Genomic DNA, 24,720 nt, shown 5'->3' with positions numbered 1-24,720 from the left:
TGGAGCTGTCCCATCCCCTTTATCATTTTGATCGCCCTTCTCTGTACCTTCTCCATCGCAACTATATCTTTTTTGAGATGTGGCGACCAGAATTGTACACAGTATTCAAGGTGGAGTCTCACCATGGAGCGATACAGAGGCATTAGGACATTTTCCATTTTATTCACCATTCCCTTTCTAATAATTCCTAACATTCTGTTTGCTTTATTGACTGTCGCAGCACACTGAACCGACAATTTCAATGTATTATCCACTATGACGCCTAGATCTCTTTCCTGGATGGTAGCTCCTAATATGGAACCTAACATTGTGTAACTATAGCATGGGTTATTTTTCCCCTATATGTATCACCTTGCACTTATCCACATTAAATTTCATCTGCCATTTGGATGCCCAATTTTCCAGTCTCACAAGGTCCTCCTGCAATTTAGCACAATCTGCTTGTGATTTAACTACTCTGAATAATTATGTATCATCTGCAGATTTCATTACCTCACTCATCGTATTTCTTTCCAGATAATTTATAAATATGGTGAAAAGCATGGGTCCCAGTACAGATTCCTGAGACACTCCACAGCCCACACCCTTCCACTGAGAAAATTGTCCATTTAATCCTACTCTCTGTTTCCTGTCTTTTAACCAGTTTGTAATCAACAAAAGGACATCCCATTACTTTTTACTTTTCCTAGAAGCCTCTCATGAGGAACTTTGTCAAATGCTTTCTGAAAATCCAAATACACTATATCTACCGGTTCACCTTTATCTACATGTTTATTAACCACTTCAAAAAAGTGAAGCAGATTTGTGAGGCAAAACTTGCCTTGGGTAAAGCCATGCTGACTTTGTTCCATTAAACCAGGGGTGGGCAATTCCAGTCCTCGAGGGCCACAAACCTGTCGAGGTTTTAGGATATCCTAATGAATATGCATGACATAGATTTGCATACAACTGAGGCAGAGTGCATGCAAATCTCTCTCATGCATATTCATTAGGGATATCCTGAAAACCAGACTGGTTTGTGGCCCTCGAGGACCGGAAATGCCCACCCCTGCATTAAACCATATCTTTCTATATGTTCTGTGATTTTTGACCTTTAGAACACTTTCCACTATTTTTCTGGCACTGAAGTCAGACTAACTGGTCTGTAGTTTCCTGGATCACCCCTGGAGCTCTTTTTAAATATTGAGGTTACATTAGCCACCCTCCAGTTTCCATGTACAATGGATGATTTTAATGATAGGTTACAAATTTTTACTAATAGATCTGAAATTTCATTTTTTAGTTCCTTCAGAACCTTGGGGTGTATACCATCCGGTCCAGGTGATTTACTACTCTTCATTTTGTCATTAGGCCTACCACATCTTCTAGGTTTACTGTGATTTGGTTCAGTCCATTTGAATCATTACCCATGAAAACCTTCTCTAGAACGGGTACCTCCCCAACATCCTCTTCAGTAAACACCGAAGCAAAAAAATCATTTAATCTTTCCGCGATGGCCTTATCTTCTCTAAGTGCCCCTTTAACCCCTCGATCATCTAACGGTCCAACTGACTCCCTCACAGACTTTCTGCTTCGGATATATTTTAAAAAGTTTTTACTGTGAGTTTTTGCCTCTACAGCCAACTTCTTTTCAAATTTTTTCTTAGCCTGTCTTATCAATGTCTTACATTTAACTTGCCAGCACTTATGATTTATCCTGTTTTCTTCTGCTGGATCCTTCTTCCAATTTCTGAATGAAGATCTTTTGGATAAAATAGCCTCTTTCACCTCACCTTTTAACCATGCCGGTAATCATTTTGCTTTCCTTACACCTTTCTTAATGTATTTAATATGTCTGGACTTTGCTTCTAAGATGGTATTTTTTTTAACAATGTCCACGCCTCTTGCACACTTTTTTACCTTTGTAGCTGCTTCTTTCAGTTTTTTCTAACAATTTTTCTCATTTTATCAAACTTTCCCTTTTGAAAGTTTCGCACTAGAGCTGTGAATTTGCTTACTGTTCCTCTTTCAGTCATTAATTCAAATTTGATCATATTATGATCACTATTGCCAAGCGGTCCCACCACCGTTACCTCTCTCACCAAATCCTGTGCTTCACTGAGAATTAGATCTAAAATTGCTCCCTCTCTCGTCGGTTCCTGTACTAATTGCTCCATAAAACTGTCTTTTATGCCATCCAGGTACTTTCTCGCTCTAGCATGCCCTGATGTTACATTTACCCAGTCTGGACCTGTCTCATTCCTCACAGCTCCGCCTGAGGATGGAGTCACTTTTCAAACAGCAGGTGCTAGAACCTGTCTTGCCAGACCAACATGGCCAGGGTTTCTACTCCTGCTATTTCCTTATCCCCAAGAAATCTGGGGGATTGTGACCCATTTTAGGTTTATGAAGTCTGAACACTAATCTGTTATGGGAGAAATTAAAGATGCACTCCTTTCACACCATTCTATCCTTCATCCAGGCGGGGGAATAGATGTGTGCCCTAGATCTGAAAGATGCGTATGCCCACACACCCATCCCTCCCATTGGCAAAAGCAAGTGCTCCCCTTTGGATTCTCAGCAGCACCGAGGGTCTTTATTAAATGCCTAGTTGCTGTGGCATCACATATCTGTCATCAGGGCATCTGTATCTTCCCTTGCCTAGATGACTGACTAGTTATGGCACCATCCCAGGATGGGGTGTTTACTTTCTTATAGAAAACAATTCAATTTCTTTAGTCATTGGGTCTCCTAGTGAATTTTGAAAAATCGATCCTGATTCTGACTAAGAAATCAAATTCATGGGAGCATGGCTAGACTCTCTACATGAAAGAGTGTTTCTCCCAACAGATTGAGTGGACATCCTCAGGTCTCTAGCTCATCAATTGGGCAGAAGGATCAGGCAACAGCCAGAGAAGTGCTGGTTATACTAGGCCAGATGGTGGTGGTAGCTCATGTGGTCTTACCAATCTGCCTCTACATGTTTGTCCTGCAATAGGGCCTCTGCTCCTAATAGGACAGTTAACGCAATCCTTGACAGCTCTAGTGAATGTCTCACAGATAATGAAAAGAGAGCTCTTCTGGTGATTAGACTTGTAAATTTTATGGGGGGAGCCCTGCTTAATCTGCTTCCCCATCAGGTCATATTAGTGACAGATGTATCCACAAAGAGATGGGGAGCATTCACGGGTCCCTTCTAAACCCAGGGAACTTGGTTGAGAGGGGAATGGCAGTTTAAAATCTATCTGTTGGAGTTTTGAGCAATTGGACGTGCCTTGACTACTTTCTTGATCTCTTAGAAGTGCTCAAAGTCCAGACCCATCTGATACTTATTGTGCCAGGATGGTCGAGACAAGTGTGAATCTTGTACCTAATATGACTGTCTATCAGCCCCCCCTCCCCCCCCCTCAATTCTTCTAGGGGAGGATCTGTCATTAACTCAAGAGGAGGGCTGTCTGCATCAACTGAACCTCCTCTCTTTCAACTTGAGAGCCTGGATATTGAACACTCACTGATCACATCTCTTTCCTTACCCAAAGAAGTTGAAGATATATTGGCATCTGCCAGGAAGCCCTCAACTAGAAGGGCTTATAGCTTTCGTTGGAAACTGTTTTCATCCTAGTGTCAATGATGCTCCCTGGATCCATTCACTTGCAAACCATGGGAGCTGCTTGTTCTCTCTTTCCTCTTTGGGACTCACTACCTCATCACTCAATGTACATCTCAGTGTCATAATGACCTACCATGTTCAAGTGGAGGGTAAACAGATATCTACTCATCCTTTAGTGCCAAAGTTTATGAAAGGCCTATGACATGCCAAATCACCTGTTCTATGGGACCTTAATGAGATTCTAGCACAGCATATGAAGCCATCCTTTGAACTGTTGGAGTTAGCTTCTTTCTTTCTTTCTTTCTTTCTTTCTTTCTTTATTTATTTAACATTTTTATATACCGGAATTCATGTAGCAAAGTTACATATCAATTCGGTTTACATTATAACATTAAACAGGCATGACCAAAAGCAGTGCAATTACATCGAACAGGAGATTAAACTTTAAAGTTTCTTACTTGGAAAGTATTATTTCTTGATACAATCACGTCAACCAGAAGAATCGTTGAGCTTCAGGGATTGGTTGTAATGTTGGGCCACTTGCAGAACGGTGCTGCAACTGTCCTCACTCACCCCAGGATGCTGCAAGGAGCTCTGGCGAAAGGAATGCCACCACCATGCCTCCAACACCAGCTATGCTGGGCCCCTCCTTAGGCACGCACACAATTACCCCAGATTTCAAGTTCTCACGGTGGGAAACAGCAGGAGTCATGCCTGGATGATGTCAGCACTGGCCAGGGACTTAAACTCTGTCCTTATCCCCAGCTAGTGCCTCAGCAATAGGTTGTCCAGCCATGCCTTGCTGCCTAGTGTCCTGTGAATACTGTCTCTTCTTGGGGGGACAGGTGTGAATGAAGAATAAAGAACGTGTGGATGGAGAAACCCCATTTGGAGGCATGCCATTCTTTAATGCCCCGCATTTCCTGCAGCTGCTAAGGCATTGGTGCTTTGTTATCAGACTGTAAAATGTGTTGGGTTTTTTTTTAACAGGTGGGAATGTGCTGGGATTTTCCACATTGACTCATATGGAGTTGGGTTATTTTTATTCATATGATGGTGTACTGAATGACGTGCACAGGTGCTTTTGGTCTTTTGCACTAATATCATGTCCCACCTCTTTCTCTGACTGAGTGATATCATTTGAGTGATTTTGCCTGTCCAAGAAAGATAATCAGATAATTCAGATTTGTATGTGGTGCATTCTGCTGCCTGGAGCCAGGTGGGGCTCCAAATGCCTCATTATAGGCTCATTATCACCAGTTCACCACTATGCAGTCTCCTGTGCAGCCTCGGCTCCTGTTGTGAACAGTGATTTAGGTTTTAAATTTCACTGGCCTGTCCAAAATATCTCTTTGTCACATTCTCATTTCTGGCCTGAAATTGAACACATTGACCCCCTGCCTACAGCCTTTCAAATTAGCTCCCCCTCAAGACGACCACCTAACTCGTAATCCTGTCTGACACGAGTCCAGCGCCTTCCCGTGTCACAGCACCACAGACAGTGTACGCTCTTCTTCCTGGTGCATGTGTGGCATCATCTCATGCCTTGTAAGTCCAAATCGGCGGTCTCCCCAGTGCACATCAAAGTAGAGCACAGCATCCTGACTGGGAAGCTAAATTCCAGAGCTATGGCAGACAAGGAATGCCTTAGTGCCCCTTTTTATTTATTTATTTATTTAGACATTTATATTCCACTCCTTCCCAACTTCAGATAACGCTCTCTCCAGCTGGCAGATTTATTTCCATTAAAGGTTTACAGGAGTTGGGTAGGAAGAGTGCCTTTTGTTAATAGTCCCAAATGCTCACCTCTTAAGGGCAGAGAGCACATGGGTGCAAATCACTCAGTGACATGCTGCAAAAACCTCAGAGCAAATAACATATAAGAGTGACTTGGAGCATTTCATCTTTGTGACTTTGAAACAGTAAAGTTAAACAGCCTCCTTAAGGTATAATAACCATTGGTGTTGCCATGCCTATTTTGTTACAACAAAAATCAAAAGCCACAGTGAAGAGGCCGGGCTGGTCAGTGGCAGTGCTGTGCAGTCCCATGCCCCAGATCTCTGGTTGGGTGCTTTGAACTCCAGGTTGCTTGGGGATGCTGTGCCCACAGCCCCCAGAGAGTTGTGGCCATTGGTAAGGGCGACATCTGGTGGCTGGAGTTAGAGCCCAGGATAGAGTTCCAGAAGGAGCCCTGGTGCATGGCTCCTGGCCTCAGGACCATTGCTGCAGTGACCAGACTAGGATGACAGATGGGGGAGAAAGGTCCCCTCATAGTTGTGAATGAAGGCTCATGGCACCAAGATCCCTCCCCCCCCCCCCCAAAAAAAAAGAGACCATAAAGAGGAAATGCTGTTTTATACCTAAAAGAATACTTGTTATTTCCAGTGTTTTTGTAAATACTGGCTGACGAAAGCATAGTATAATTTTTTTTGTTTTCAGACAGGTGAAAAGAGTTTTGTTTATTCCCTACGCCCTTCACGACAGAGATGCTTACGCTGAGACGGCGAGGACAAAGTTTGAATCCCTGGGTAAGACAGCAGTCCTGCTAGGAGTCAGTAATGATTTGAATTTCCATGAATGGGGAGGCAGGTTTTTTAATGCAATTTACTTTTCACTTCCTTAAGAAAGTGAAGAAAATGTTCCATATATGTTTAAAATGGGCTTGATTCACTAAACTACTTTCCCACAGAGACAGAAAGGGAGAAAAGCCTTAATATATAAAGCCCTTAATGTATGAAACATGGACATTTAGAGAATGCTGATAGCATATAAGAACCTCAGTGCCCATCTAGTCTGCCCATTTCTGATGCAGTGCTACAGAGCCTACCCAGTCTCAGGCTTTGCTTTCTCACCTGAAAATCCACTGCACTTACCTCATGTTTTCTTAAACTCTGTTACTGAAGTGGAGGCCGAAATAGTAACAAACTGAGCCTGGGGTAAGCACAGAGAATCTTTAGATGTGACAGTAAAGCTGAGGGTTAGACTTCATCCCCAGAACTGAGAGTATGCCCAGGAGGCTCGAATTCTCACTGTATGAAGGCTGCAGATGAACCAACAATGGGTCCTCATGCTAGGAGCATCCCCCCCCCTCCCCTCACTACCTCCCCAGAATTTGAGGGCATTATCTATGTGATGAGCCTGAGTCCTGCTGGTCCTCTCCCATTCAGCTATTGTGAGAGCCATCAGACATGGCCTCCACTGTTCTGCCTATTCTTCTCCTACATTTCCTCCCGCTGTCTAGCTAAGAGGTTTGCCACCAATGTTATCCTCCAGCCAGGCCTGTACCTGCCCCCGACCTTGGAATACTCCTCTCCCACCCTTGCTTTCCTCTCTCTTCTGGACCTTGCCTCTAGTGGTGACCCTCGATGCACGGTGAGTGTGGGCGCTAAGTCTGCACTCACAAGCCCCTCCTCCTCTGGGCTTCTCGGCAGGGAAAGGGGCATGTAAGTGCAGGCTCAATCCCCACACTCATGGCACATATCTTAGAGGTTTGCTGGGTGGAGGTGGCAATTAGTGCCTAGGGATGGCAGCCAACCAAATCTGTCCCTGCTCCAGCGAAGCATTGGGTGTCACCATAAGAATATTACTTGAATTGATCCTTCCTTAAGGAGCTGCAAGTGTTTCCGTAGCAGCAGCCGCAGAGCATGAGCAAGAAATCAAACCTAAGAAACCTTGTTAGTGCTTTGTTATTACTTTGCTCTTACATTGATGTCTTGTACCTTACCATCCCCAATGTTCGGTCCAAAATCAATTGGTAAATGCTTAGAGAAAAGAAGAACATGTCATGCTCTTAGCTAGTGCATCTGAGTGGTAAATTTTTCAAGTTTTATTACCAAATGTGAATTCCATTCGTGAAGTCCGGTATAGAAATATATATTAAATAAATAAATAAATTGTTTTAATAACTCTGGAATGATAAAGATAGAATAAGCAGAACCATGAACCAGACATGAGGGAATGATCTAGGTGATGAGATGACAAGTGGAGTAATATTGCCTTTACTGATATGGTAACATGCAGGGGAAGCAGAATGCCTTGTATGAGGTGGGGGGCAAAGCTAACAAGATCTGCCTCCTCCCCATTCTCTCCCTCTCTCTCCCCATGCCCCCCCCCCACCCCCTCACGCTCTCTTCCTTTCTCCTCCCCCTACCACGCTGATCAGGAGGAGAGCAGTGGTGCCTTAAGTTGCGTCTTCTGCCGCCAGCTGACCTGACTGCTGCTTTGAGTCATCAGATTGCACAAAGCTCCGTGCGGTTCACAGCAGCAGTTGGGCTCTGAGCTGCAGAGTTGGAGGATGCAGTTGATTGCTCTCCTCTTCCTCTTGCTGCTCTGCCCAACCTGCTCTTTGATCTCTCGCAGTGATTGTGTAGGAAAGGCCAGGGTTTGATGGGGCTTTAAGCCCCTGTGGCCCACCCCATTCTGATGCCTATGGTACCAAGGTAGATGATACAAATAAAAAAATAGTCTTCACCACGTACTTTTTAGTTTAGTTTTGTTTTTTTTAATAATGCCAACAATTGCCAAATGTACCTTTTTATAATGGAGGAAAAGACCTCAGAACCAAGCATGCATTTGCTTTGAGAAACATAAATGCATGTTTTGGTAACTTCAGTCACCGATCAAAAACCTCCACATCCTCTATGTACTTTATTTATTATGACAAAAAATGTTTTTTATTTTTGAATAAAAATCATTTATCTTGATGCAATCAAATTTTAAAGATGAGGTTCACCAAATTAGCCATGCCAAGAACATTGATCAGCATTTTGCTATTAAAGCTGCTTCAGGGCAGAACCTACAAAACACAGGTTCATTACTATATACAATATAGAATTATTCAGAAAATTTTTTTAATTGTTATATATATACTGAAACTTTGGTAAATTCAGTGTGTTCTAACCTCAGAGCAGCCTGCTCGCTGTAAACGTTTCCCAAAAAATGCTAACACGTGCAATGTGGATTGAATGGCTGAGTTTAAACATGCACACACATTGCCTGGTCTGTATTTTATCAGTTGAAGTTGCAGTTTATCTAATAATCCAATTTGCTTGATAAAGTACACAACAGTGATAAACATATGCTGGTTGAGAAATCTATTCATTCCACTGATTTACATGTTCAGCGCTAATCTGAACTCCTGCCGAACATTACAAAAAATAATTTTAAAAAGATGCATTTAATCTGCAGATAATCAAAGTTCAAAAAGTCATCCCTTAACAGCCAAAGAGAAAGACAGTCACTTTAAAAAAATAAATAAATAAAAAGATGCCCATTCAGTCTTGCTATTTAATTCATGTGGTTCAATCGTATTCAATCTGTACACATGCATTAGCATTTTTTGGGAAACTTTTACAGCGAGCAGGCTGCTCTGAGGTTAGAACTTGCTGAATTTGTCAAAGTTTCAGTATGTATATAACAATTAAAAATTCTTTCAGAATAATTCTATATTTTATATAGTAATGAATCAGTGTTTTGTAGGTTCTGCCCTGAAGCAGCTTTAAGAGCGAAACGCTAGCCAACATCAGTGGCAAGGCTAATTTGGTTAACCTCATTTTAAAAATTTGATTGCATCAAGATAAATGATTTTTATTCATAAATAAAATATTTTTTGTATAATAAATGAGGATGTGGATGTTTTTGACTGGTGATTGAAGCTACTGAAAAATGCACTTACGTTTGTCAAAACAAATGCATGTTCAGTTCTGAGGTCTTTTCCTCCTTTATAAGATAAATTTGGCAATTGTTGGAATTATAAAAACCAAAAAGTACATGGTGAATGCTATTTTTGGATTTGTGTTACTACACTGGACTTCACTTGCAAAAAATCATAGATGATAACAGATAAAGACTAATTGGCTCATCCAGTCTGCCCACACTGCCAAGGAGGTCTGCAGCTGTAGGAGCTTGACAGTTTGTAGATATTACTCCTTATCCAAGTCTGTTTTTATTGACTTTCTCTGAACCAACCTAGGTAGATGGGCATAAGTTCCTATGCTTAATTCAAAACCCAGATTTTCCCACCAAGATTAGTGATAATTCTAAAGAACTACCAAAACTTGTGAAGCAGTTGCTCTAATGTCCAGCCACCTATGTCCCCATGGCCTTGCTGGATAGTACTTGACTGTCATCACCAAGTTACCCATATCAAGCTGGTTGATTTCTGGGGCATTGCAGCCTGCTGGTTCCCCCCCTGGCTACCTATGGCCTGCAGTGTTCTGAGCTCATGCTTTCTTTATCCGTGTCTTATTTTCTCCTTATTACCTTTGTAGGTTATGGGTTGGACAGTATCCATAAGGCCCCTGATCCGGTGGAAGCTGTAAGAAGATCTGAGGCAATATTTATAGGTAACTCGGGAATAGGGACCTTCATTTTTCAGTTTCTATTTTATTTTTCCCAGGAATTTATCAGTGTTTATTATAACAAGAACAAAAATTGGAAAATCTGACTTGTCATTTTTACTTGTCTCAGTAAACACTGAGAAAAATCCCCATAAAATAAAAACTTAAGAACATAAGAACATAAGAAAATGCCATACTGGGTCAGACCAAGGGTCCATCAAGCCCAGCATCCTGTTTCCAACAGTGGCCAATCCAGACCATAAGAACCTGGCAAGTACCCAAAAACTAAGTCTATTCCATGTAACCATTGCTAATGGCAGTGGCTATTCTCTAAGTGAACTTAATAGCAGGTAATGGACTTCTCCTCCAAGAACTTATCCAATCCTTTTTTAAACACAGCTATACTAACTGCACGAACCACATTCTCTGGCAACAAATTCCAGAGTTTAATTGTGCGTTGAGTAAAAAAGAACTTTCTCCGATTAGTTTTAAATGTGCCCCATGCTAACTTCATGGAGTGTCCCCTAGTCTTTCTACTATCCGAAAGAGTAAATAACCGATTCACATCTACCCGTTCTAGACCTCTCATGATTTTAAACACCTCTATCATATCCCCCCTCAGTCGTCTCTTCTCCAAGCTGAAAAGTCCTAACCTCTTTAGTCTTTCCTCATAGGGGAGTTGTTCCATTCCCCTTATCATTTTGGTAGCCCTTCTCTGTACCTTCTCCATCGCAATTATATCTTTTTTGAGATGCGGCGACCAGAATTGTACACAGTATTCAAGGAGCGGTCTCACCATGGAGCGATACAGAGGCATTATGACATTTTCCGTTTTATTCATCATTCCTTTTCTAATAATTCCCAACATTCTGTTTGCTTTTTTGACTGCCACAGCACACTGAACCGACGATTTCAATGTGTTATCCACTATGACACCTAGATCTCTTTCTTGGGTTGTAGCACCTAATATGGAACCCAACATCGTGTAATTATAGCATGGGTTATTTTTCCCTATATGCATCACCTTGCACTTATCCACATTAAATTTCATCTGCCATTTGGATGCCCAATTTTCCAGTCTCACAAGGTCTTCCTGCAATTTATCACAATCTGCTTGTGATTTAACTACACTGAACAATTTTGTGTCATCTGCAAATTTGATTATCTCACTCGTCGTATTTCTTTCCAGATCATTTATAAATATATTGAACAGTAAGGGTCCCAATACAGATCCCTGAGGCACTCCACTGTCCACTCCCTTCCACTGAGAAAATTGCCCATTTAATCCTACTCTCTGTTTCCTGTCTTTTAGCCAGTTTGCAATCCACGAAAGGACATCGCCACCTATCCCATGACTTTTTACTTTTCCTAGAAGCCTCTCATGAGGAACTTTGTCAAACGCCTTCTGAAAATCCAAGTATACTATATCTACCGGTTCACCTTTATCCACATGTTTATTAACTCCTTCAAAAAAATGAAGCAGATTTGTGAGGCAAGACTTGCCCTGGGTAAAAGCCATGCTGACTTTGTTCCATTAAACCATGTCTTTCTATATGTTCTGTGATTTTGATGTTTAGAACACTTTCCACTATTTTTCCTGGCACTGAAGTCAGGCTAACCGGTCTGTAGTTTCCCGGATCGCCCCTGGAGCCCTTTTTAAATATTGGGGTTACATTTGCTATCCTCCAGTCTTCAGGTACAATGGATGATTTTAATGATAAGTTACAAATTTTTACTAATAGGTCTGAAATTTCATTTTTTAGTTCCTTCAGAACTCTGGGGTGTATACCATCCGGTCCAGGTGATTTACTACTCTTCAGTTTGTCAATCAGGCCTACCACATCTTCTAGGTTCACCGTGATTTGATTCAGTCCATCTGAATCATTACCCATGAAAACCTTCTCCATTATGGGTACCTCCCCAACATCCTCTTCAGTAAACACCGAAGCAAAGAAATCATTTAATCTTTCCGCGATGGCCTTATCTTCTCTAAGTGCCCCTTTAACCCCTCGATCATCTAACGGTCCAACTGACTCCCTCACAGGCTGACTCCCTCACAGGCTGAGAACAAAGGTCCCTGCTTGTAAAGTATATGTGAGTACTTTTATTGAATAGATGTATATACTATGCTGCTCTCTGAAACATACATACATGCATGCTTTGGGGCAGCGAATCATAGTTTTTAATAAACTGCATGGCTTCCGCTGCTGAGTTTATCAAACACAGGCGGTGCACCTACTTGTGTGTATGGGCTGAGTTATGCACTCTTTTGAAAATTACCCTCAAAGTATTCCATGGCAAGGCTACAAATCCCAAAGGAAACATTTCCTTCAAACAATTAACTTCGTTATCTTTCAGTGAAGATTAGATGGAAGACTTGCACAAGTTGCGATTTAAAGAAAATAATTCTTTGATTTTGATAATTGTGATTTTGCAGCCACCTTTTATTTTTAACTTTATTTTTTTTAGTTTTATTTTTTTTTAGTTTGGAGACTTAAACTTTAGACCATGAAAGAGGTGTTTAGATAGCATTTCTTCTATCATTTTCCTTTATTTAATATTTTATATTATCAAGATATTTGAAAATTGATACAATTATTTTAAAAAGCTGAAGAATTATTTTTTAATGAAATTTATTTAAAAAACAATGAAGTGCTTTTTTCAGTTTCTTACATAGTAACATAGCAGATGATGGTAGACAAAGACTAACCTTCCCATACAGTCAGTTATCCCTGTCCATGCTGCAGAGCATGATCATTTGTAAGATATCTCCCTACATCCAGTTCTAGTTGGTTTCCTCGTTTTGTACTGTATTATTGCAATGAGCAGATGATGTTGTAATGGAGGAATTGAAAAAGACAGGAGGAGAGAGAAGACAGAGGGACATGAGACACTGAAAAAGAGTTAGAAGACAGACAGAGGAAAAAGGAAGTGAGACTGGAACCAACAAGATTAGAAAATGAAAATGCCCAGACAACGAAGGTAGAAAAAAAGCATTTTATTTTCAGTTTAGGGACTGGAATGTTTAAAATATGCATCTTTGATATATTTGTGTTTTGCTCAAAACGGGAAGAAATACATTTCTGTTTCTAATTCTCCAGTGGGTCACTGCGTGCAGTTATCCCAACCCACCTCAGGCCTAAGCTGCCCCACCGCGTCCTTCCTCTGCAGCTGGCCAGATACTGGGGCGGTTGCAGTTCATCTGCATACTTCTTCCAGCTGCCTTGGTGGGTGACTCCAGAAGCCATTCCAAGCCACCTTAGGCCTGAGTTGCTCCCACCCCGCAATCCTTGAGCAGCTGGCCAGCTGCAGGCCTCTCTTTAGTTCCTATGTCTTCACTACATTTTCTCTTCCTGATGCTAATCCTCCCCACTCTTATTCCTTGCTGCAAACCACTATTGATACCAAGTCCACCTTCCCCATTCCCTACATTCTTTATCTCATCTGCCATTCAGTCATCGGCATTCTCCACTGCTCTTGAAGTGCCGTGTTTTCAGCGTCCTCGGAAATCAAAAGAAGCGTTTTAACTGCATGGCATCTTTCATCTTTTGATAAGTTAAACGGCAGCTTTCCTGAATCGTGTTGTTCCTTTCATGACAACATTTGGGCTCTGCTGGTAACGACTTTGGCTATTTTATATTCACTCCCCTGAAGAAGGAAGAAATATCTTCTGAAACATTCCAAGGTCGGGCATTTAATTTACAACCCTGTGGAATTGATACAATACAGCATCCCTATTGTCTTTATGAGGACTACCCTTAAGATAAGTGTTTTCTCATTTATTATAGACTGCATATGAGAACTCATATTTATTTGCATATATAATATATTTTTAAAAAAGGGGAATTTTGGATTATACACTTGGTAGAGTTGAACATGTACACTCTGGGGCGGATTTTCAAAAGGCCCGGTGCTGCGCATAAAGACTCGGGATGCGTGCAAGTCCAGGGGCTTTACTAAAGAGGCAGTCCAGGGCGGGGCTGTCCAGGGGTAGGGCAGGGGCGGGGTCAGAAGCTCCTGGCAGAGCAGCCATTTGCCACTGTGTCGGTGATCGTGCGCCAGCAGTCGGCTGGCGCACGCAACTTACTTCAGCCCCAGGGCTGAAGTAAGTTTTGTGATAAAAGAAAGGAAAAGGTAGGGGGGGAAAGGGCGGGAGAGGTAAGGGAAGGTGGGGTGGGGGGGTAGGGAGTGGAGGAAGGCAGTGCGGCTCGGCGCGCACAAGGTGCACAATTGTGCACCCCCTTGCGCGCACCGACCTCTGATTTTATAACATTAATTCCTGACCTAGAGTCAGAGAATCCAGAGACCACATTAATTCCTGACCTAGTCACGGATCTTTTCTTTCTTTCTAATCCCTCTGTGAATCCTATTGCACTTGTTGTTTGATCTCTTACATTGTAATCGCCTGCTAGCTAAGTTGGCTCTACCCTCTTTCCTCTAGCTATTCCAGTTTTCCCGTTATTATAGCGTTCCCCTTAAATTAGCTGGAAGTTTCTTTCATATATAGCCCCATGTTTATATTATGCTTAATTTATTTCTATGATATGTGTCATTGTTTCTTCATGTTCAGTATACCACATGTTCTTGGTATTCCTACCAATTGTTCAGTGTTTCTGCATGTTTTATAATATCACATGTTTCATTGTATTCGCCCCATGGCAACCATTCAGTTTTGATGTAAACCGGTGCGATATGTATACCTTACAGGAATATCGGTATAGAAAAGTTAAAAATAAATAAATAAATAACATGCGCGCGCGCATGTTATAAAATCGGGCGTACATGTGTGCGCGCCGGGTAGTGCGCACACATGTATGCCGCACACACTCCTTTTAATATCTACCCCTCTGGTTTTGGAATGACTGAAGATTAAAATTCATGCACTAGAATGGGCATCTTTGTAGCCTTGTATGATGTGCCTTTAATTGTGTATATGATGATGGTCATTCTTCTTAAATAGATGTTACATTGTTTCACACATCCTTATATGTGATCTCTTTCTCTATAACATCACCAAAATCCATTCCTTCCTTTCTGAACTCACTACCAGAACCCTTACCCACACTCTCTTCTCTCCTGCTTAGACTATTGCTACCTGCTCCTCATAGGTCTCCTAGTGATCCATCTCTCTCCATTATAATCCATCCAAAATGCAACTATGTGACTTATCTTTCACCAAAGTCACAATACCCATATAACCCCACTTCAAGTCATTACTATCACATCCTGAGCCCTTGGGCCGTGGCGTGGTTGATGCAACCTTGCAGGCGAACCCATTAGGCCCATGCTGACAGCAGGTTGACTGACTATTACAAGGACTAGGGCTAAGGTTTCACCTATACCAGCCTTGTTCCCCACAGGTTGAGCCCTTGGGTTCCAGGGGCCGGCAGGGCTTAGGGTCCTGTAAGGAACAGTCAGACAAAGTCAAGTAGCAGGCTGAGATCAGGCTGGGCAGTGAGCAAGTGGTGTCTAGTTCCAGGCCAAAGCAGGGGAAGGTGGAGATCAGGCAGTGTTGAGGTCCATGCAAAGGTCAGGGCAGGCGGCAAACCATAAGCGAAGTCAGAGTCACCGGCTGGGATCAAAACCAGAAGTCAGGCAGAGACCTACAAGACAAGGGCCAGCACAAAGGACTGAAACACAGGGCAAGTCAACGACAAGGGCAGGCAAGGAAACAGAGAGGCAAGACAACATCAAGGCAGGATGAAGCAAGGTGACAAGGAGGCAAGACAAGGCAAAGCACAGAGACAGCAGCAGCACACACTGCAAGAACAGGAAGACCTGTTGCTTAGGCATTTGCTAGGAGAACAGCTGGGGTTTAAATACCTCACCATGCTGATATCATCAAGAAGCATTGTGAGTCTCTTTCCCACCGTGGGATCTTGAAATCTACTGCAGGTGCACGCTCAACTGGCTGGTAGTGTGATGGTGGAGTCCTCACTGCAAGAGAAGCCTGACATCATCCTGCAGTGTTAATGGTGTTTTGGGGTAAGTGTGGCTGATCATGGGGCTGACCAGCAGCCATGTAAAATGTTATAACTACATTGGCTCCCTATCCATTCTCGCATGCAGTTCAAGCGCCTCTTACTCACCTAGAAGAGCCTTCACTCTGCAGCTACTCTGAACCTATTCTGAAGAGAGAACAGTGTTAAGTGGAGTGCCACAAGGATTGGTGTTGGGACCAGTACTGCTCAATATCTTTGTGAGCAACATTGCGGAAGGGATAGAAGGTAAAGTTTGTCTTTTTGCTGATGATACCAAGATCTGCAACAGAGTGGACATGCCAGAAGGAGTAGAAAGAATGAGACATGATTTAAGGAAGCTTGAACAGTGGTCGAAGATGTGGCAGCTGGGATTCAATGCCTAGAAGTGCGGAGGCATGCATTTGGGGTGTGGTAATCCAAAGGAGTTATATGTGATTGGGGGTGAAGGGCTTTTGTACACTGAGCAAGAGAGGGACCTTGGGGTAATAGTATCTGGTGATCTAAAGATCGTGAAGCAGTGTGACAAGGCAATAGCTAAAGCCAGAAGAATGCTGGGCTGCATTGAGAAAGGAATAATCAGTAAGAAAAAGGAGGTGATAATCCCCTTGTACAGGTCCTTGGTGAAGTCCAAGAAAATAAAGAGGTAGGCGATCTATAGTAGCTGTCGGGTAAACACAAAGGAATAGATGCCTTGATCTTTTTCAATACTTTTATTGAAGCAGAGACGTGTTCATAAAAGAGAAAGATACGAGCAGAGATGGCATCCTGAACGCTGGTTCGCAAGCCCCTGAGGCAGCAGCTGTTGAGCTGCGAAACTCGGCCTGAGTCGGGCATTTTTAGGAACACGTCTCTGCTTCAATAAAAGTATTGAAAAAGATCAAGGCATCTATTCCTTTGTGTTTACCTTACAGGTCCTTGGTGAGGCCTCACCTGGAGTATTGTGTTCAGTTCTGGAGATGGTATCTCAAAAGGGACAGAGACAGGATGGAGACGGACTAGAGAAGGGCGACCAAAATGGTGGGGGGTCTCCATCAAATGACTTATGAGAAGAGGTTAAAGGAACTAAATATGTGTACCCTAGAGGAGAGGAGGTGCAGGGGAGATATGATACAGACCTTCGGATACCTGAAAGGTTTTAATGACGCACAATCGACAAGCTTTCTTTGTTGGAAAGAAACCAGTAGAACTAGGGGTCATGAAATGAAACTCCAGGGTGGACGCTCAGAACCAACGTCAGGAACTATTTCTTCACGGAGAGGATGGTGGATGCCTGGAATGCCCTCCTGGAGGAAGTGGTGAAGACAAAAACAGTGAAAGATTTCAAATGGGCATGGGATAAACACTGTGGGATTCCTAAAGGCTAGAGGATGGAAATGAGGAAAAGAGTGCATGAGGGTAACTTGCTAGTGTGATGGTTACTACCCTTAACCAATAAGCCTTCATATAGTTGATGCAATTCCATTATTGCTCTCTTCTTCAACAGCAGGGAGAAAAGGGGAATTTGTTTCAGACAGCAACCAAGAAGGACATTGAATTTTACATTCTGGGAAAACAAATAAGCATGGGGGGAACTTGCTGATGCGGCTGTTACTACCCTTAACCTTATACATGTGATACAACTCCAACATTGCTCTCTGCTTCAACGGCAAGAGGTAATGGGGGAATTGGACTCAGACAGCAACCAACAAGGGCTCTGAATTTGACGGTTTGGGAAACTAAGTATGAGGGTGACTTGTAGGGCATGGCAGATGCTACCATTATGGGGGAGACCTGTATTTCACAGCTCATGCTACCATAAGCTTGCTGGGCAGACTGGATGGACTGTTTGGTTCTTTTCTGCCATCATTTCTATGTTACTTCTCCTCTCTTATCTCTGTCCACTGATCAGGCAAGTCACTCCTTTCTATGCCCTTCTTTACCGTGACGTCCTGACTGTGCTTTCCACCTGGTTGCACCATATGCTTGGAATAGACTTCCTGAGCTGGTATGTCTTGCACCTTCTCTTGCCTTATTTAAATCCCATCTGAAAATACTGCTGGACTCAGACTTTCAACAAAAAGCACTTTATTCATTACATAAACAGACAGCAAAAGCCTGCTTACCTCAGCAGTGCTACATCAAGTTAGGCATTCAGATGAGCTCTGGGATAGTCCCATGCTTCTTTCTGAGCCTAGGCTTTTACTCCTTTCCCCTGGAAAACACCCTATGGCCTGGATTCCCACTCTTGGTATTTACGATGCACAATGCTAGTTAGTTGGTCCCGGTCCTTTTAAGGTATTTTGGGGTTCAAGTCCATACACCCTTTCATAGGCCTGTTGTAATATTTGCAGTGCTATCGCTTTCATGGGTGGGGTTGTTACTGTTTGAGCTTAGCAATTAGTGTGTTATGGCATGGGTAGTTTGCTGTATAATGTCTGTGTGCATTCTTTGTAAGGTTTTATATTACTCCACAATGTTCTTGGCAGCAGAGGGAGTTTGCGCTGCAGTTACTGAGATGACACCAGAATATTTTGGTATGGTGAGGAGTAAGGGTAAATGTCTTAGTTCTGCTCTGCACTCATTGTTGGGAAAGCTGTTTGGACTCAGGGTATTCTTGTAAAACTTGAGGTGCAGGGTTAATATGTGGGACCTATCCCATCTATATAGGCCAAACTTTTCACTCCCAGAATTGATTGAATGATGCTATCAAATAATTCTAATGGCAGTTTTACTGATTGGTTGAAACTAACCAGGGATTCATTTGTTGAATAGAAGACCCTTCTGGCTAGAGACACCACTGACATGCACACCAGTACCTTGCGACAATGATATAAAACATTTGCAGCAGTATCTCTTGCTTTATCAGTGGGAGTATTTTACCTTTGAATGGCCAGAGCTTGGTCAGAGGCAGGTGCGGAGGAAGCTGTGGGATCCCCACTGGGACCAAACTATCAGAGTGGTTTCTCCATCACAGGTCTTGTAAGATGACTCCCTCATGACAGCTGCATGGGAATGTAAGACAAAGATCATTTAATGGTTACTATTTAAGAAGGAAATGTCAACTACGTGTTTTGATAGGATTATTCTTGGTGGAGGGGGAAGGGGAAGGGGGAAAAGCTATTGATTGTGATCAGTTGTTTAATTATCAAAATCTTGGCAGGGCCTATGCCCCGACTCTTTTACATAACTAGCAACACCTCTGCCATCTGTTCTGGGAGGGCGTTCCACGCATCCACAAAAAATTATTTCCTGATGTTTTGAGTCCATCATGATCTTTTGATCTGGTACCTCCCATTTCCATTTTAGCACACAATGTTAACAATTGTATGCTAAAATGTCATGGTATGAGGCTCCAGGGAAGTAGACTTAGAAGCAACATCTGAAAATATTTCTTCACAGTTAGGGTGGTGGATGCATGGAATGGACTCCCAGAGGATATGGCAGAGACAACAATAGTAACATTTTAAAAAAAAGCATTATAGAGATTAGGGGAGGGGATGAGTTTATCAAAAATGGTACTTTTGCAAACAGCTCATTTGTTTGTATTATAAGCAGCAAAGTTATATCACAGTGCCCTTAAAATGGAATGTAGATAGGTCTGTAAGGAAAGTGAGGTTTTTTTACCTGATAATAATTTTCAAGTGCTGTTATGAGTAACCAGGGGCAGATTGCAGGAAAATATCAGCCCGGGAGATTTTTTCAAAACCGGCCCATGGAGTATCTGACTCCCTCGTGTACTTTCTCCGCAGCATGTATGTCAACCGCTCGCTAAAGCATGCCAAGTCGACCCTGGAACCTGGCAGAATTAAGCCTAAATATCTCCAAAATACATTTCACATTTTTCCTAAATAACTAAGAGAGAGAGCATACTCTAGACCTGCAGTGAGTAAACAAAGCTGTAGACCCTGTTCCATCCATTCAAATCGGTTAACATACACATACGAATATCCTGGTCTGGCCAACCAAGCAACTCTTGAACTAGTGAAAGTAATGAGACAACTACACTGCCAGCCAGTGTCCGAGCTCAGTCACACAAACAGATTTATAGATTGCAGAAACTTTATATACACTGACACACACTCTCTTTCTCAGATACTGTCTCACAGATACACACACACACGGAGAGTATGTGTGTGTGTGTGTGTGTGTGTCAGAGAGAAAGACACCCACACATGCACTCTCCCTCTGACACAAAGTGTATGTATGGGTATGTGTCGCTCTGTGTGTGACACAGACACAGACTCTCTCTAACATGCTACTGTTGTGTTGCTGCTTATGTGCTCATACAGTACGGGCCCCCACCCCATCACTATCGCATCATAGATTAAAGTTCTTGCTTGCTGCCAACCCTTCCTCATTCTGCAGCAGCCTCCTCCCTTTCCAATCCCACTCTGAGACTTGCTGGTTCCACAGCTAACTGCTCCTCTTCCAGCTCAGTCCAGTCACCTCAGACGAAAGCCTCCCCAACACTGCACAGGTACTTCATCCGGTTCACTCTCTTCCTTCCTGTGCCTGTAGTTTGCCTCCACTTCTCTGCACCCTTCCACCACTCCAGTGCATTCCCATTGACTGCGTGCTACACAGTCTGCTGCTTTTACGGTTCCCCAGGCTAGACTCTGCCTACCTACTTCAGGGGATAGGGGACTAGAAGTGATCTATACTTTTCCCTGGGCTTATAAAAAGAAAAAAATTAAGCCCTGGCTGAGACAAGGGAGAGCCACTAACCAGGCTCCAGAAGGGAATCCTGCTTTCGCTTGTGCAGCCAGGGCAATTTATAACAGATTTTACATGTATAACAGCATTCGAAGTACAGTCTTCTAAGGTAAAAAAAAATCATGTACAATGTGTATATTATTTACATGCACTACTATGGCACCAACCAGAAAACTGCAAAAAATCCACCTGCAGCCATATAGTATTACAGCTTATTGTAATGGGTATCGGGTGTGGGCTTGGCCTTCAGAAAGCTTTGAGTAAACTGAATTGCAATATAGTAAACCTCTCATACAAAAACAGCACTAACTGCCAGCACTCAAACAGTAATAATCCTACCTATGAAAAGGCAACACTGAAAATATTACATCAGACCCTAAAACACCAATATAACTGCTATTAGGAAAACGGAATGAGCCAAGCTGTTATAGATCCCTGAACAGAAACTACATGCCATAGTTCCCTCTAAGCTGAGCATTGCTCACAGGCTTTACATGAGCGCTCATATAAATTTTTCTTTGTGATATATACAGAAATGGAACACTAATGTTGGCGCTCAAAAATTGTTGGTTTAAAAAATTGTTGCTCACACAAAAAAAGTGTACATCTCTAGTCATTCCTTGATGGAAGCATTGCTACATGCTAGCAGAATACTTTGCCTCTGTCATACATGTGGAACACACACAGACCCTCACCAAATACAAAATGAAGAAATGATAAAGTATAAATAGAAATATGCAGATAAAACTGAACTTGAAACCGCAAGAAGCCAGACTGTATGGAATGGAAAAGCAAATATCATTCCTCACTAAACATCAAAAAAATAACATCAATAAATATAAAACATCAATCCTAATAGTAAAACCAAACTCATAAAAAGAATAAATATTTCAAAACAGATGATGAAAAGAACATCCAATGATGACAAACATAACATTTTTTTTAAAGTTTCCCAAATAATAAAATATTTCAAACTAGCAGACACAGCAAACAACATCTAATAGTTAAAATTAAAGCTAAAATGAATTCCCTCCTCTCTGTACCTGGGAACTTTACATGTTCACTGACTCGTTCTTGCTCACATTTATGCTCACTGGCTCAATTGCTTTCTTTTATAGGCCCACAGGCTTAAATAGTCCTCTTGCTCAAACATATGCTGATTGGCTCACTAGTTCTCGCTCGCTTACAAACATGCTCTGGTAACCACAACAAGTCCAGTGCAACAATAGAAAAACAATCATATTCACTCCTCACAAAACATCAAGCAATAAAATCAAGAGGTATAAGACATTATTCATAATATTAAAACCATGAAAAGAATAAATGTCAAAATAGCCAAAAAATATAGGGGGCCCGATATTCAAAGTGCATTCAGCGCTAGTTTAGTTTAGTTTTTTGGTTAAGTAACGGCTGCTGAATATACACTTATGTTTAGCAGATGCTGCTTAACCACACAATTCCCTTTTATATGGCTAAAATATTTGCCGCATAAGTTGTGGGTGGAGCGACTTAGCTGCATAACTCATGCAGCTAAGGAGCAATATTCGCTCCTGGCTGCATAAGTTAACCAGCCACATTAGATGGTTATAATGTATACAGCTAAGTACAAATATATATGCGCACATTCAGCAACATAGCTGTGCCGCTGAATGTACCATGTAAATTAGCCGGAGAAGTTTTATATCTGGCCAAGTTACTTAAATGGCCATCTTTCAGTATTGGACCTTCTAATGATTTAAAAAGTCATGTAAATTTGTTCTAATATTTCCCAAACCACAACTAAAATATTTTAAAACAGTAGACACACAAAATAACACTCCATAATTTAAAATAGTAAAAAAATTAAATAATTAAAAAATGTCTTGCTTACCTGGCATCTTTTCATTTCCCAGAGATTGTTGTGGATTTGGATGAAGGGGGGCCACACAATCTTTATCCTCTCTATCTCTCATACACATGCAGGCTCTCACACACACATTCAAGCTCTCTCTGTTTCTCATACATATGTGCCAGGCTCACACAAGCAGGCTCTCTGTCTCATACAATCATGCAAGCTCTCTCTCTCATACACATCTGAAGGCTCTCATGCACACATGCAGACACACTCTTTCTCTCTCATCCACATGCAACTCTCATACACATGCAGGTGCTCTCTTATATACAGACAGGCACACTCATGCACATATACAGGCTCTGTCTTTTTCATACACACCTGCAGTCTCTCTCTCTCTCATAAACATGCATGCTCTCACTCCTTCTTACACACATGGAAGTGCTTTCTCTCTCAGACACATCTAGGTACTCTCATGCACATATGCAGGCTCTCTCTTTCATACACACAATGCAGGTGCGCTCTCTCTCTCATACACACATGCAGGCTCTCACTCCCTCATACACATATGCAGATACTCTCATGTACATATGTAGGCTTTCTCTTTCATACACACATGCAGGTGCTCTCTCTCTCTCTCATACATACATGCAGGCGCTCTCATACACATATGCAGGCTCTCACTCCCTCATGCACACATGCAGGTTCTCTCTCTCAGATATACACACAGGCGCTCTCATGCACACATGCAGGTTCTCTTTCTCTCTCATACACACACGCAGGCGCTCTCATGCACACATGAAAGCTCTTTCTCATATACATTCTCACACACACACACACGTCTTTCTGCCGACCCTGGGCCATAGGTCTTTCTTCTGGCTGCAACGGATTGGGCTCCATTGCGGCCATGCCGAAATCTCCTTTGGACTGCAACAGGTTGGATTCTGTTGTGGCCACACTAAAGCCCTTGTTCTGCGGCTGAGATGAAGACCACATGACCAGTATGGCCAGCCCACTGGAGGTTGCTAATCCCCCAATAGGCCAATCCACCCCTGTGAGTAATAATCAAAAATTTAAATTTCTTTCTCTCAATTATAAGAGATTAAACTCTCCAGCTAAGAGGGTAAAACTGTTTTGGGAAATTGTGAGGTGTAAGGCTGAGGTTCCCTTCCTACAGGAAACACATTACATGATTACAAAAGAATTCAGCCTAAAGTCCAAAAGGGTAGATAGATCATTACTTTCTTCTGTGAGTAAGATGATGAGAGGAGTTGGGATTCTGTTATCAAAGAGATTCCCATATCAAGCTGATAGAGAATTGAAGGCCAAAGGTAGATGTGTAGTAATTAGAGGTAAAATGTTTGGCCAGGGTTTAACTCTGGCTTCAGATTATGCCCCTAATGTTAATCAGTTACCATTCCTGTCTGAATTCTTGACATTATCCTCCTTTCTAGAGGGGAAAATTCTAATTGGAGGAGATTTTAACATGGTTCTGAATCCAGAAATGGACAAAACAGGTAAGGGCTCTAGGCAAAATATTAAGCATTCAAAGTGATTCGAGAACCTGATTAAGCATGGAGGCCTGTGTGATTTCTGGAGATAGGTCCACCCACATGGAAAGGAATATTCTTTTTTTCTTCCTACCTCATAAAGTTTACTCATGAATTGATATGATCCTGGGGAGGAAGAGCCTTCTGGCAAGCATTGCAAATTGTGGTCTGATCATGCCCCATTCTCTGTCATGTTCATTACAACCTTGTTAAACTGTACAGATTAAATGGTGTATTGATGACTCAATACTGAAAAAGGAGGAGCATGTAGAGGTAATAGAAAAGGTGTTTCAGGAATACTTTGATCTGAGATGCAGGTAAAGTGATGATCAGGGCCATATTATTGCTCTGATATGCAGAGACTGAAAATGTCCTTAGAAGGGAGGTTAAAATCCTGGAAAGTCAATATGCTCAGAAACAATCTCCTGAAATAAATAGAATTTTGCAGAAGAGAACTGTGGATGCCTTGGGGTACTACAGAGTACAGAAAATGATAAAAAGGACAAAATATTAGAATAACATGGGGAAACAAGACGGCCGATCGCTTATCCCCCTCCTTCTATCCCCCCCTGCACAATGACAACACTTACAACTTTATGGCTTAAAAACAGAGGCCGCAGTTTATTAACAACATAACCCGAGCCAGCAACGCATTAATACAATAAACCAAAACATTCCTCCCCACCTCCCCGTTCTGCTGTGCTCCTCTTCACTCACCACCGTGTCCCAATGGTAAGTC

The 24,720-nt window shown here is 42.2% G+C and overlaps 1 protein-coding gene across 5 annotated transcripts in view; it reads left to right on the top strand.

The window, feature by feature from the left end:
- The window catches only part of LOC115093900 (alpha-aspartyl dipeptidase-like), a 75,395-nt gene that overhangs the window by 8,546 nt on the left and 42,129 nt on the right, over positions 1-24,720 (top strand). For 3 of the 5 annotated variants that reach the window (XM_029606302.1, XM_029606303.1, XM_029606306.1), the window contains 2 exons: positions 6,029-6,117; positions 9,859-9,933. In XM_029606302.1, coding sequence (XP_029462162.1) covers positions 6,029-6,117; positions 9,859-9,933 — 164 coding nt within the window. The remainder of the gene's footprint in view (positions 1-6,028; positions 6,118-9,858; positions 9,934-24,720) is intronic. The other 2 variants (XM_029606304.1, XM_029606305.1) reach the window with 1 other exon arrangement.

This window comes from Rhinatrema bivittatum, chromosome 6, assembly GCF_901001135.1.
Source record: "Rhinatrema bivittatum chromosome 6, aRhiBiv1.1, whole genome shotgun sequence".
Taxonomy (NCBI): Eukaryota; Metazoa; Chordata; class Amphibia; order Gymnophiona; family Rhinatrematidae; genus Rhinatrema; species Rhinatrema bivittatum.
The sequence above is the reverse complement of the archived record's forward strand: the minus strand, read 5'-3'. Positions and strand labels throughout refer to the sequence as shown.